The sequence below is a fragment of the Knufia obscura genome (assembly GCF_036327395.1).
Source record: "Knufia obscura strain CCFEE 5817 isolate CBS 148926 chromosome Unknown scaffold_1, whole genome shotgun sequence".
In the NCBI taxonomy this organism is placed as follows: domain Eukaryota; kingdom Fungi; phylum Ascomycota; class Eurotiomycetes; order Chaetothyriales; family Trichomeriaceae; genus Knufia; species Knufia obscura.
The window spans coordinates 1,189,864-1,201,611 of NW_027042687.1; the positions used below are offsets into that span (position 1 = coordinate 1,189,864).

The 11,748-nt window shown below is 51.1% G+C and overlaps 5 protein-coding genes across 5 annotated transcripts; 2 read left to right on the forward strand and 3 right to left on the reverse strand.

Moving 5' to 3' along the window:
- Nucleotides 1-376: 376 nt before the first annotated feature.
- On the reverse strand, nucleotides 377-1,156 carry FMP52 (Protein fmp52, mitochondrial; the record flags this gene model as incomplete). Its single annotated transcript, XM_064868888.1, has 1 exon — nucleotides 377-1,156. One exon carries the CDS (start codon nucleotides 1,154-1,156, stop codon nucleotides 377-379), a length of 780 nt encoding a protein of 259 aa, XP_064734385.1.
- A 639-nt stretch (nucleotides 1,157-1,795) lies between these two features.
- Nucleotides 1,796-2,971, reverse strand: PMZ80_000438 (uncharacterized protein; the record flags this gene model as incomplete). Its single annotated transcript, XM_064868889.1, has 1 exon — nucleotides 1,796-2,971. One exon carries the CDS (start codon nucleotides 2,969-2,971, stop codon nucleotides 1,796-1,798), a length of 1,176 nt encoding a protein of 391 aa, XP_064734386.1.
- A 1,719-nt stretch (nucleotides 2,972-4,690) lies between these two features.
- Nucleotides 4,691-5,450, forward strand: PMZ80_000439 (uncharacterized protein; the record flags this gene model as incomplete). The annotated part of the gene is made up of 3 exons (XM_064868890.1): nucleotides 4,691-4,792; nucleotides 4,888-5,092; nucleotides 5,167-5,450. The coding sequence occupies 3 exons, from the start codon at nucleotides 4,691-4,693 to the stop codon at nucleotides 5,448-5,450; spliced, it is 591 nt and encodes a 196-aa protein (XP_064734387.1).
- A 634-nt stretch (nucleotides 5,451-6,084) lies between these two features.
- PMZ80_000440 (uncharacterized protein) lies at nucleotides 6,085-9,474 on the reverse strand (the record flags this gene model as incomplete). Its single annotated transcript, XM_064868891.1, has 7 exons — nucleotides 6,085-6,380; nucleotides 7,163-7,618; nucleotides 7,668-7,851; nucleotides 7,908-8,228; nucleotides 8,295-8,357; nucleotides 8,570-9,260; nucleotides 9,308-9,474. The coding sequence occupies 7 exons, from the start codon at nucleotides 9,472-9,474 to the stop codon at nucleotides 6,085-6,087; spliced, it is 2,178 nt and encodes a 725-aa protein (XP_064734388.1).
- A 490-nt stretch (nucleotides 9,475-9,964) lies between these two features.
- Nucleotides 9,965-11,421, forward strand: PMZ80_000441 (uncharacterized protein; the record flags this gene model as incomplete). The annotated part of the gene is given in 3 exon segments (XM_064868892.1): nucleotides 9,965-10,171; nucleotides 10,266-10,950; nucleotides 10,967-11,421. The coding sequence occupies 3 exon segments, from the start codon at nucleotides 9,965-9,967 to the stop codon at nucleotides 11,419-11,421; spliced, it is 1,347 nt and encodes a 448-aa protein (XP_064734389.1).
- Between the last annotated feature and the right edge of the window lie 327 nt (nucleotides 11,422-11,748).

The window sequence follows — 11,748 nt, forward strand, 5'->3', positions numbered from 1 at the left end:
TCCTCATTCGGAACTGCGATTGTCCCTCTGAGCGAACGAGAAGTGTAGATATTCAGGCTACATCAAGCAATGACAAAGTCCGTTATCTTGGTAGAAGCATCGAACACTTTGGTCGCAGAATCGTGTATACAAACAGTAGAGCGGAAATCTAAGATGCTGCTGCGGTGAAGCATTACGGCCACTTGTGCATCACCTGTTCGAGTCGGTGATTCCTATAGCGCTCTGATCTGGCCCTTGGATACGTAACGCCAAGGTATACGTAGCACGCCTGGTAGGCCTTTCCTACCATTTATCTCTGTGGTCTCCCCATGCTATATAACATTCGTAGTCCAGCATAGCTACTAACCATCTTCTCCTCTTCTGGGTATCTGCCTCATCACAGTCCCCTCTCCTCCTCCGTTAAAGGATGCCTCCCTAGCTCCAAAATATCCCTACCATACAACATCGTAGCCTTGCCCTCCAGCTCACCCCTCTGAGCCCTCAACCCAGCTCTCACAGCAGCCCTTCCAATGACATCCGCATCTTGGGTCCAGAAGTCCTTCAATCTTCCCCCACTAATCCACCCCAGGCCATCTGCTACCCACCTTCCCGCAGCTTCCGCCGGCCTCGATTCCTCTCTCCGCCCACCTATCAGACCAGGTCGAAGGATAACAGTATGCGGGAAGTCCAGGGCGAGAATATCTCGTTCTATCTCACCCTTCATCCGCGTGTAGCCAATCCGCGAGTCTGCTGATGCTGACCCAGCCGAGATAAGCACATATGTGCTCGTAGGTGAGGAGGCGTGAGAACGCGCTGCTTTAGCTAGGGCTATGTTGAGGTCATGTTCTAATGCATACTGCTTGTCGAAGCTGCCTGCTGCTCCACGCGTAGTTGCAAGTGCTGAGAAGAGAATCTGTGGCGGCGTCGAGGGCGATGTCGATTCTGCCCCTTCGCTACCGCTTGAGCCATCTACCAAGGACTCCCATTTCGTCGTGTCTTTCTCTACGTGAGTGATGACTTTTGGTGAAGTCGCGGTGTTGGCGGTGCTGGGAATTTGTGGTGGCCTCCGCGATACGGTAGTGATCGAGGATACTCGAGATGATGGCAATGACAGAAGTGTACTCAGTATGTGAGTGCCGGTCATGCCAGTTGATCCGAGGACCAAAGTTGATGCCATAGTTCTGTTGGTGTCGCAGAGAATGATAACGTCTCGGATGTCGTGTACTGAGTTGAGTTGCTATTCGTAAATACTTTGCAGACCAGTGGTGACCAATATCGAGCTCCGATGGAGTCGTCGTCGTCGATAACCGGAAGGTCTTGTGCTGTAGTGACAGGGGTGAGACTACGGGCATGATCATGTACCAGAAGAGCTTCATCGTTGGTTCTAATTACGATCTGTACAGCAATGCACTAGCGGTGCTAAGCGTGTCCCTAGCAGGTATCTGTGCTCCGCCCGGACGTTCAAAGTTGCCGAAATTATGCTTAAGGTCAGAGGGTTTCACCGTAGGCTTATGGGCGCTTCAAGCCTAGAGAAGGCCTAAGATATCGTCATGAGGCCTACGCTTTGGGGTTCTAGCGCCCGACGAAGCACAAGCATTAAAAACGCAAGTTTGAACGTCCGGGCGGAGCTGTGGTACAGGCTATCCTTGAGCATACTGCAAGGCGAACAGTTGCGGCGTCGTATCAGCCTAACAATAGGGGATGTTGATCCAGGGCTTGCCAGGACAATTAGAGCCCCAAATGTGTTCTGAGCAAGCTTTCATGGTCACTTCCACCCGCAACAGATCTGCATCATCACCTTCCAGCAGCTCATCATTCAAATAGCCGGCACCGAGGTAGTACCAACACTCTGCACTCCTAGCGCTTCGTAGACCTTGTCCACGTATGCCTTCGTCCGCTCATTTCCCATAGTCCCAGCGCCCATCTTATTCATGACGTAAGTAATAGTGAGTCTACGCCCAACGTCCATGATCACAATGCTACCACCCCAGCCACCCCAAAAGCACACTTTTCCATCTGCTAGCCATTCCGCTGGGCCTTCGCCCTTAAGTCCATACCCGATACCGTAGCGGATAGGAAGACCAATAGCAAGATCAGTGCCATTTGATTGCTCCTGGAAGATCATGTCGATAGTTTTCTGGCCGAGGAACTGCTTGCCGTTGACCGTTCCGCCAAGACTAACCACACTCGCTGTTCGATTCAAACTTCTAGCATTCGCATGACCATTTGCAGCGCCAATCTCGGCCTTTCGCCACGTCGATGTCAAACATGTCTCCGCCTTCGTTTGAAGGGCCCCAAATGTCTTGAAGGTCACACTATCCTTGGGGAGCGAATTAAAGTCAACCGGAGATGGAGGAGGGGCGACCACATCAGCGATTCGACCCCAATCTTTCTCGGCCGCACCGATCTGGAAGTCAGCATTCAACGGTGCAGCAATCTCCTCCGCAACGAATTGTGTAAGCGACTTCCCTGTGATACGTCGGACCAGCTCGCCGAGTAAGTGTCCCATGTTCAGAGCATGATACCCTGAGGCCGTACCTGGTTCCCACCATGGCGCTTGTTTCGCTAGCTTTTCAGTCGATATCTTGACGTCGCAGACCTCTTCGATAGTGATTGGCTGATCCCAGCCTGAGACGCCAGAAGTGTGGGAGAGGAAGTGTCGGACCTCAACGTTCTCCTTGCCATTCTCTGCAAACTCCGGCCAGTACTTCCAAACTTTCTCGAATGCATCCAGCTTGCCTTGATCGATCAGCATTAGGACCGCAAGAGCACTGACTGTTTTGGTGGACGACCACACATTCACGACTGTGTCTTTGTCCCATGTTGCCTTGTGTTCGACATCTTTGTAACCACCCCATATGTCGACGACTTCTTCGCCATCGATGTTGACAGCTATAGAGGCGCCAAGCTCTTGTCCAGAAGCGATCTGCTCTTCGAGTAGTTGCTTCACACTGTTGAACTTCTCAGAGCAAGTGCCTTGGACTTTGGCCATGTCTGCGGAGTGTACCGGAGAAGCTCTGAACGCAATTATGCACAGCAGATATCCCGATGTTATAGAGCGGATATGAGGTAATCTTGAGTGATATGGTACAGGCTTTAGTCGAGGCAGGCTCAGGTCTCTTACAGGAGCCGAGGCACGGTTGAGGGGTGAATTGTGGCATGGGCCAATGCTCGGCCGAGCAGAGTTCCAGACGCCATCTTTGGTGCATTGTGTGTTCCTGGTGTCGTAGTGAAGCAGACAAATGCATCGGTACTGCAGGTTGCAGGTATGCTTATGCGGCTACGTGGTACTGGGGCGCGGTTTTGTAGCAACCTCCAGGAAAGTTAAGTAGCTCCTCTGTGATTCCGTAATCAAGGATTTAGCCGTGAGCACGCAAAACTGTTGACCCTTTAATCACTGTATCAACACCGTTCCCATTTTGTAAACGTACGTTAACTCAGATCGCCTAAAAGACGGGAAAGGCGTTCTTGTAAATACGTCAAGGACGTCAAGCCTGTGCCTTGAATTAATTGCCGGCGTCGCCCACCTTGGAATGGGGGCGCCACGGACATCACCGAAGCTGAGCTCCGGGCCCGGTGGGCGCCTATGATGCCTGAAGCTTAGGCGCTCGTGAACCTTTCAGTCCGCACGGCTAGTCTCCAACCCAGCAATTTATTCACGGCATTAATATATAAAAGCGTCACATCTGCGAAACGTCCACTGGAAACTTCGATCCTCAAAACTGCGGCCACAGATACGCACCAGCAACAGAAACTGGCGTCCTCCCCAGATATAGGACCAACGTCTTGTCCACGCCTAGCAGCCTCACGTGCGGATTGATGAGTCCATGAAGATGTCCCTGGACCGTATGTTTCACGACTTACTGGCGTGCCCCCAGAGTTGGGGCAAGCGAGCATCTTGATACTCTACAGTAGATGGAGACATGATTCCTCCCACCCATCCAATACACTGATTGCAGACTGAAGTACCAGCCGCCTCCAAAATCAAATAACCTGCCACCAGAGTTGACCAGGAAAAGTAGGGGCGGGCTCCTCAGGTCTGCAAATGTTGAATGAATAAGCAAGTCTATGATGATCATGGTGTTGACCGTGGTTCTTCAGCACTGGATAAGCAGTGGCGACATCCTGCACGCATGAAGAATGGGTTGGATAGCCACCGATGGTGTTAAACCTGCTCGACCCTCATGATTCGATCGACAAGTGCGTCTGCACCGACGAGCAACGGAAGATTGAGTTCCATTTTGGTGATAGATGCGATGAAATGGGGATCTGCAAACGGGTGCAAGACACGCTAGCCACTGGGGAACAGCTGTGTGTTACATGTCCACTCATAGCAGGTAAGGACGGCGAGACAGGCTAGGATGCTTATCTGGCTATTGCGGGAAAACCACCTAGGAAGAGGACATGTTCACTCATGTTGACGTTGAGAAAGAACAGCAGGATATGGGACCCGAACGAGACCGTTGGTACATCGAAGGTCAAGGGTATCGATCAGCCTATACTTGCAGGATGTTGCCACTCAGCTACTTCAAACGTGATATCACCAAGAATAAAGAGGCTCTACAGCCGTGTCGTGATGGTCTGAAGTTGGTCTGTGTTCTCCCGGGTGGAAGCGTTGTGCTATCACACCCTGATCAACATCGTCCCTGTGGAAATATGCCTCAACTTGATGGAGCACATCTTTCCTGCTGGCATACTGCAGCTCGTCAAGATGTATACGACCTCTGACGGTGAACCAGAAGCGCAGAAGCAACCGCTTGATGCTATGGACGACGTCCAGGAGGTCACAGCGAAGATTCCCTTTTCGAAGAAGGTGCGGCTCAGCAAAAAGCTGACCACGAACGATATCAAGAGACTCAACGCGAAAATTTTGACTTGCAAACCTCTATGTCAGTACAACGACCATAGACGAAGAAGCTGAAGCAGGTAGCGCGTCGCGGAAACATTCCTGCGAAGCCTCCGGAAGATTGGCAACCCAACGGCCTCGAGGAAAGAATCAAGCCGCTGCTCGAAGAAGCCGCCAAGAATACCCACAATACGTTCAATCACGCACAGAAGAAGACGGTTGTCCTTGGCCATCCCACCCAGAAAGTATGCCGCCTGACTGAAGCTGGTAAGCTGTCTGGGTCGTCTTTGCCAAATGTGGAATTTGCATGTGGTACTCGTACAACGAATACTGGGAACAAGTCGACAATACTGAGACCATTTTCCTTGAGGCAGTGATGCCCCCCCTCAAGCCGGGTCCGTCCACTAATAGTTTCAACCTCCCGCTCTGCGCCTGGAAGAAACACCCACTTCGCTTCGCCGTTGCTCAGAAGCAACATGATGAGCAACTGCGAATTGGCTGGACGAACAAGGAACCAACAAGCCTAAGCGAGTGGGATGAGTCAAAGGACGATATGTCTATCGAGGCATGTGTTGTCAACTATGTGAGATCGAATTTTGTAGGATCGATGTATCTAGAAACCTAGGCCGCCGTGAAGGATGTCAACCCCTCGACTGATATCTACATCCCTGGCATGAGGACGACGATGTTGTTGCTGACGAAGATGATATCATGGACGAGCCTGTGGAATTCCCTGCTTTCGATGAAGTTGCAGACGATGAAGAATTTTCGCCACTGTGGAGGTTGAGGCTAAGAACGAGGCGTACAGAGACTCGACACCCTCAGATGAAACGTGTCTCAACCAACACATTTTCTTCGACCTCACTTGGTGACCGTAGTCAGAGCGGACTTTCAAGGACGTCGGAGGATAAAGTGAAAGACTATGAAACAAGATCGGAACAAGCAGCGCACAGATGCTTAACAATGGCAGATCACATACGGCACCTCATAGACAAACAACGTTGCCGCTCCAAATCTACAACTTAGGAAGGTAAAGCGGCAAGCTTGTAAGTTCGGGAGGTGATACGGATGTCTTGATGTCCGAAGCCGCTGCAAACACTAACCTCGAATTGCAATATCCACAGGAGACAGAAATGCGTTGACAGCACAGAAATGCCATCCCTGCACGAGTCTTGGAATGATCTGAGCCTCCTTTCGGTACAGTACTAACACCGCCGACCCTCACAAACCGGTCGCCCGAAGATTGTGAACACGGTTTGTTAGCGTTTCACTAGTACCATGTCTACAGTCTTCGGGCAACCGATTTGTCTCAATACATTACTCTCATCAACCTCGTTGACACGAACCTCGACCTCGCACCTCTCAGCATTCTTACCTTCGTAGTCAGCACAACACTCGAAGACTCGTCTCAGCAAATCTTGCTTCTCCTTTGCAGTCTTGTCGCCGGCAGGAATGTCAATAACGATCCGGATATAGCGGTAGTCCATTTCGTCAGATTTGGACCCACCGACATAGAGCCAATTCCCTTTCCCACTGTGCAAGTAGTTCGTCACGACTTTGACGGCGTTAGCTGGTATGCTAGGGTCAAAGGCGCAATGCGCGTCAACTAGGCGCTTGTGAAGATTTGAAGAGAAAGTTTTGTCGCCTTGTGTGTGATGTCAACGTTGTAGGTCGCCATTGCTGTTGAGTGTGTTTAGTCCTGTGCTTCGACCTGACCTGTCCGTCTATCCTGACCTTTGACGATTTGTTCCTAAGCTGCGTCAAGTTACTGAAACCGTCTGTTCGTGGACGTGTATTTGATGGTGCCACAGAATTTGGCCAGGCTCTTCAGAATTGCCGCCCTTGAAAGGTGGAGTGACTCTGACGCGCGTTGCTCTGCAAAGACACTGATACAGTCGTCGTTGGCCCCTTCTTGATGTCAGCTAGGTATCTGCATGCTACTGCAGACGCGGAGAACGAGAGCCTGCAAGGCTGTGGCCGATCGGGTGGCCGGCGCCGCAGGAAAACTTGTGGAAAAGAGGTGATCTTGTAATCAAATGCTGACCGCGCAAAGTCACAGCCGATACCTTGTCGGTAGCCAGCGAGGCAGCTTGGCAATGACGTGCGAAAAGCTGGGGTATCCTGTCCCAGGGTATGACAGTACAACTTGAGCAAGGAAGCATCGTTACACCCCTCGGACATCGCCGACTCAACGATCGAATGGTTAGGGGAGCGGTTTGAGAGCTGCAAGAGCTGGGCAACAGTCAACTGATCGAAGACGAGCGCTTGCAGAAGTCCTCGACCAAGGAAGTCTGCTACATGGTCCTGTAATTCATGTCGGAAAGTCGAACACCATACCTGAGAGCCAGTCGAGTCCATCGAGATCAAGTGTTTCGGCTACTGTCGTAAGATTCTCTGCGGTGAGCCCATCTTGCCAGTGAAAAGACTCTGCAGATGTTGGGACTTCAAGGCTGGAAATATCGCTTGTGCTGGCTGCAGGCGTTTCGTAGGAATATCCCGTACCGCTTTGTTCACGCCTGTGCGTTGTCTTGCCAGACCTGCGAGCATGCTTCGATTTCGACCTTACAGGCACAGCCGGGGGAAGTTGGGACAAAATGTCGTTCAACTGCTCTAGCTCCGTCTTCGAATAGCGAGCCACCAAATTACCTCGGGAAATCATCTCTGAAAGGACAGTCTGAGCCGTACTCCACCATTCGTCATCCGTTTCGGTCAAGGAGGTGTCGGCTGCAGGGGCCATTAGTAGCAAAATGGTTGCAGTGAAAGTAGCATCAAGGTCGAAAGGGAGAAAGCTTTCTGAGCAGCGATTAGCACCTGCGGTGAGAACCATGCCTTGGAATCATACCCAGAAGACCCTGCGTTTGCAGCGCAGCAAGAATCTTGAGTATCGATCGCGCCGCTTCGACGCCCACGTAGAGAAGAGCGCGAACACTGCCTGACTGTGGCACGTAACAGCGAGATAGATCTTGAGACTCCAGTCTCATCGACAAAAAGCTGAAGAATAATGGTCGAGTAGCAAGCAATATACACTGTGAAGATCATGGCGGTTAGCGGGTACCGTAGCGTCAGTCTGTGTCGCTCTTACCTGTTGATGAAGTAGATGCAGATATGCCGACATCCTTGAAATCCCCGCCATAGAGTCTTGCATGGACAAAGTGAAAGTTACGTTCAGCTGGTCAGTAATGCCTGCGAGTTGCGTCAAGATTTCTCGTGTGTTGGTGAGGTACTCCTTGCCCGATCGACCTTCTACCCCATAGACTCTGCGTGAAATCTGCGAGATGATGTTTGAAAAGTGGACGTGCAAGGATAGCCCGATGTCTTTCTGCGACGCACCAGAATGAGGCGGCAGTCTTGCAGTAATGTCTTCATCTCTTACTGCCATTGGTAAACCCATCAGAGCAGACATCTGTCGATCAAGCACGTGAATCGTCCACCAAATCTTCTGACATCTCTTCGCCAACGTTGCACTTACGTACTCACTTGTCATGTCAGTGTGCAAGCCATGTTCCAGCGCAATTCGTAAAGCTTGGCCAATCTGGTAACCGTTAGTCAAGTATGCATTACCCTAGAAGTACTCACGAGATGATAAGCAGAGCCTCTGAAGTCCAATGAATGGATATACAAGGATGCACAACATAAGATTTCCATTGCTTCGATACGATCATCGCACCAAAAAACGAGATTGGGTAAATGCTGCATAGCCACTGCAAAAAGATCCGCGCCTGGTGGCTCCTTTCCTTTGCTCACCCTAACGACGAAAGCTTTTCCCAACGCCATCAAGAGCAAGTAATGAAGATACCAGGTCTGCGAAACTTTACTCGTGTTCCCAGAAGCATCTCCATGAAAGAGGCCAAAATTGCGCATGAAGTCCTCTTCATCAAACAAGTGAAACATCTGGCCACAATGAAATTTGACGGCGTTGATGAGATATATGGCAAAGTCCGACGAAGGAAGACCTTGAGCCCTCTCTTGCATACGATGAACAGGTGGTACGTCTATGGAATTCAAGTTGTACAATCTGCCCTCATACTGGAGATCTTCTGTAGGCAAGGGATGCTTCAAGACACGCTCATGTGCCATCGCAAGGACCCGACGACCGAATGACCAATTCGAGGACGTACCAAGGTATATTGGTTTACCATGACGGTCAGGCATATACGTGGACGTTGTGCCCGTTGCTAGATAGTTAGTGATTGGAGGTTCTGGTGATGTTCGCACCGAGCTAGAGCGCGTCGTCGCGGTGTGTTCGACATCAAGATCTGCAGGTCTTGCGGTTTGGCCATGGTTGGATGCACTTGCTGCAACTGACACAGAGGCTTGACCATGTTCCAGGTGGCCGTGGTCTTCGAGGGAGTGTGGTAGGTGTAGTGCTTGTGTGGTAACATCCGGGCCGTCTTCATAGGCGGCAACTTTCTGCTGGAGGTCATTGATATAGCCCCTGGTAACGAAGATTTTCTGCGTCCTGTCTTCGAAGGTGCAATACACTTTCCTGCTGGTGCATTGATCGCATGGTCGTAGCCCTGAGCAACGTATCTTCTGCTGCCGACATCTCTGACACGCATTCGGTACCCGTTTTCTGACACGATTCTGCCTGATTGAACCTTCCATGCCTTTCGCGTGGTGTCGTCCGCACAGCGGAGACTCTTCGGCATGCAGTCCGTTCTATAAGAAGAGGTGTACTTACGCTGCAAGTTGATGGTATCAGACATGCGGCACAGGTTCCGAGTCGCAATTCTTGTGCAGCTCAGGCTGTGCATGCGAAGTCTAGGCATCGGAAACCATACCCCGCATAGCATTGAATCATCCATACAGATCAAACAGCGCCATCGGAGTTGACCTTTGCGTAAGTGGATCCCGGCAATGATTCCGTAACATATCAGCGAATCTGGGGTCTGAGATCTCTCCTTAGAGCGTGGATGGTGATAGCGATAATCTGTACAACATTTGATACACAGACCTGAGAGTTGTTATAGGAGAATTTGAAAAGGCTTTGCTCGAGGATACTGCGCAATGGAATGGGCCTCGTGTGGAAGGTGAAGATCGATGAGAACCCAGCATTCACAGATCTTCCAAATACTTCCTTGTAACAAGCATAAACAGATTGTCAATCTGAGTTGCTAGGCAGAGGTATCGGACTCAGCTATGCCGCACAAAGATCAGCCAATATTCATCTTAGGTGCCGGAGCATGGGGACTGTCGACTGCTTTTCACCTCAATAAAGCTGGGTACCAGAATATCACCGTATTTGAAGCTGCTGAAAGCATACCATCCCAGTATTCGGCGGGATATGATCTGAACAAGATAGTTCGTGCTGAGTATGAAGACAGCTTCTATACTGACCTAGCATTGGTAAGTTGGCATGCAGGATCGACCTTGCTGCTCTGAGCCTGACCTCTTTCAGTGCCTGCCGTAGGGAGTCGAGCTGAGCTGACAGGGTCTTCAGGAAGCCATTCGAGGGTGGAAGACCCCTGAATTCGGGCCATATTACCACCAGACTGGGTACATCGTTGCCACATCTGGCAAAGCCCCACAGAAAGCAAAGGACCACCTCGAGAAAGCTCTTCATTCTGTGTCGAGTCATCCAACGTTTGCCTCACAAATTACACCGCTAAAGACCGACGCCGGCTTTCGGGATGCTGCTTGGCAGTTTTCCGGCCCTCTCACTGGCTTTGCGGGCTACATGAACCGTCTGGCTGGTTATGCTCATTCGTCGGATGCCATGTATGGCATCTGGAAGCTGTGCGCCGCCAGAGGCGTCAAGTTCATCACCGGTTCTGCTGGGAAGGTTATCGAGCTGACGTATGCTGAGACTCGGGGACCTAACACCAGGAGATGCACCGGTATCCGCACAGCTGACGGTCAACACCATCAAGCTGTTACAGTCATATGTGCTCTCGGGGCATATGCAGCTTCACTGATACCTGCGGTCGGTAACTCGGTCGTCGCTCGATGCTGGTCTGTTGCCCACGTTCAGTTGAACAAAACAGAATCGGATTATCTTCGAGGTCTGCCTGTCACGAATGTCCATGACCTAGGATTCTTCTTCGAGCCGGATCCTGAGACCCGACTTTTCAAGCTGTGCCCGCTCGGTGCAGGATATACCAACACAATTACGACCAAAGCCGCCGGTGCACGCCATAATAGTACCGTCTCTTTACCGCCTGACGCCGCCTGACGCCGCCATAGGGAGCTTGCCAGCCCCACAGGATTTCATCCCTGCTGACGACGAACGCAAGCTGCGTCGCCTTCTGCAGGAAACTCTGCCATGGCTTGCAAATCGGCCGTTCGTCGATCAGAAATTGTGTTGGTTTGCTGATACTGCGGACTCGGACTATGTTATCGACTTTGTACCGCAGACATTGAACTCGTTGGTAGTGGTCTCAGGAGACTCGGGGCATGGGTTCAAGATGATGCCCGTGTTCGGAAAGTGGGTGCTCAATCTGCTAGAGGCTGGTCAGCAGGACGAAGCTCGGTGGAAATGGCGGCAGGACATAGAAAAGAAGGACTGGGGAGATGAAGTCAGCTGGAGGATAGGCGCATCGAAGGAGGTCTCCGACTTGATCAAAGAAAAGCGAAGATTGGAGCAGGCGCGACTGTGATGAGCTGTGCTTCAAGCACATGTTTCAGACGTCACGACGAGCAAGACCAGACTCAACTTCTTCACGAAGTGACATAAATCTTATCTCTGCGCGAAAGAGTGGAAGCCATTGATCAAAGGCATAATGTCTAGCCTGTGTTCATAGAGTGAGTGAGTGACTACCTAGCCAGAACACACCCTCGACGCGTGAGAACATAGCGTGATGCGTGTGATCTCGCGTTTGCGCTTTCACGGATATGGACTAGTGGCTAGTTAGGGGTCGATCTCCGAAGGCATGATTCAGGTGAAGGGAATTGGTCAAGATCTCGTGCGGCAGAGGCTCAGTTGA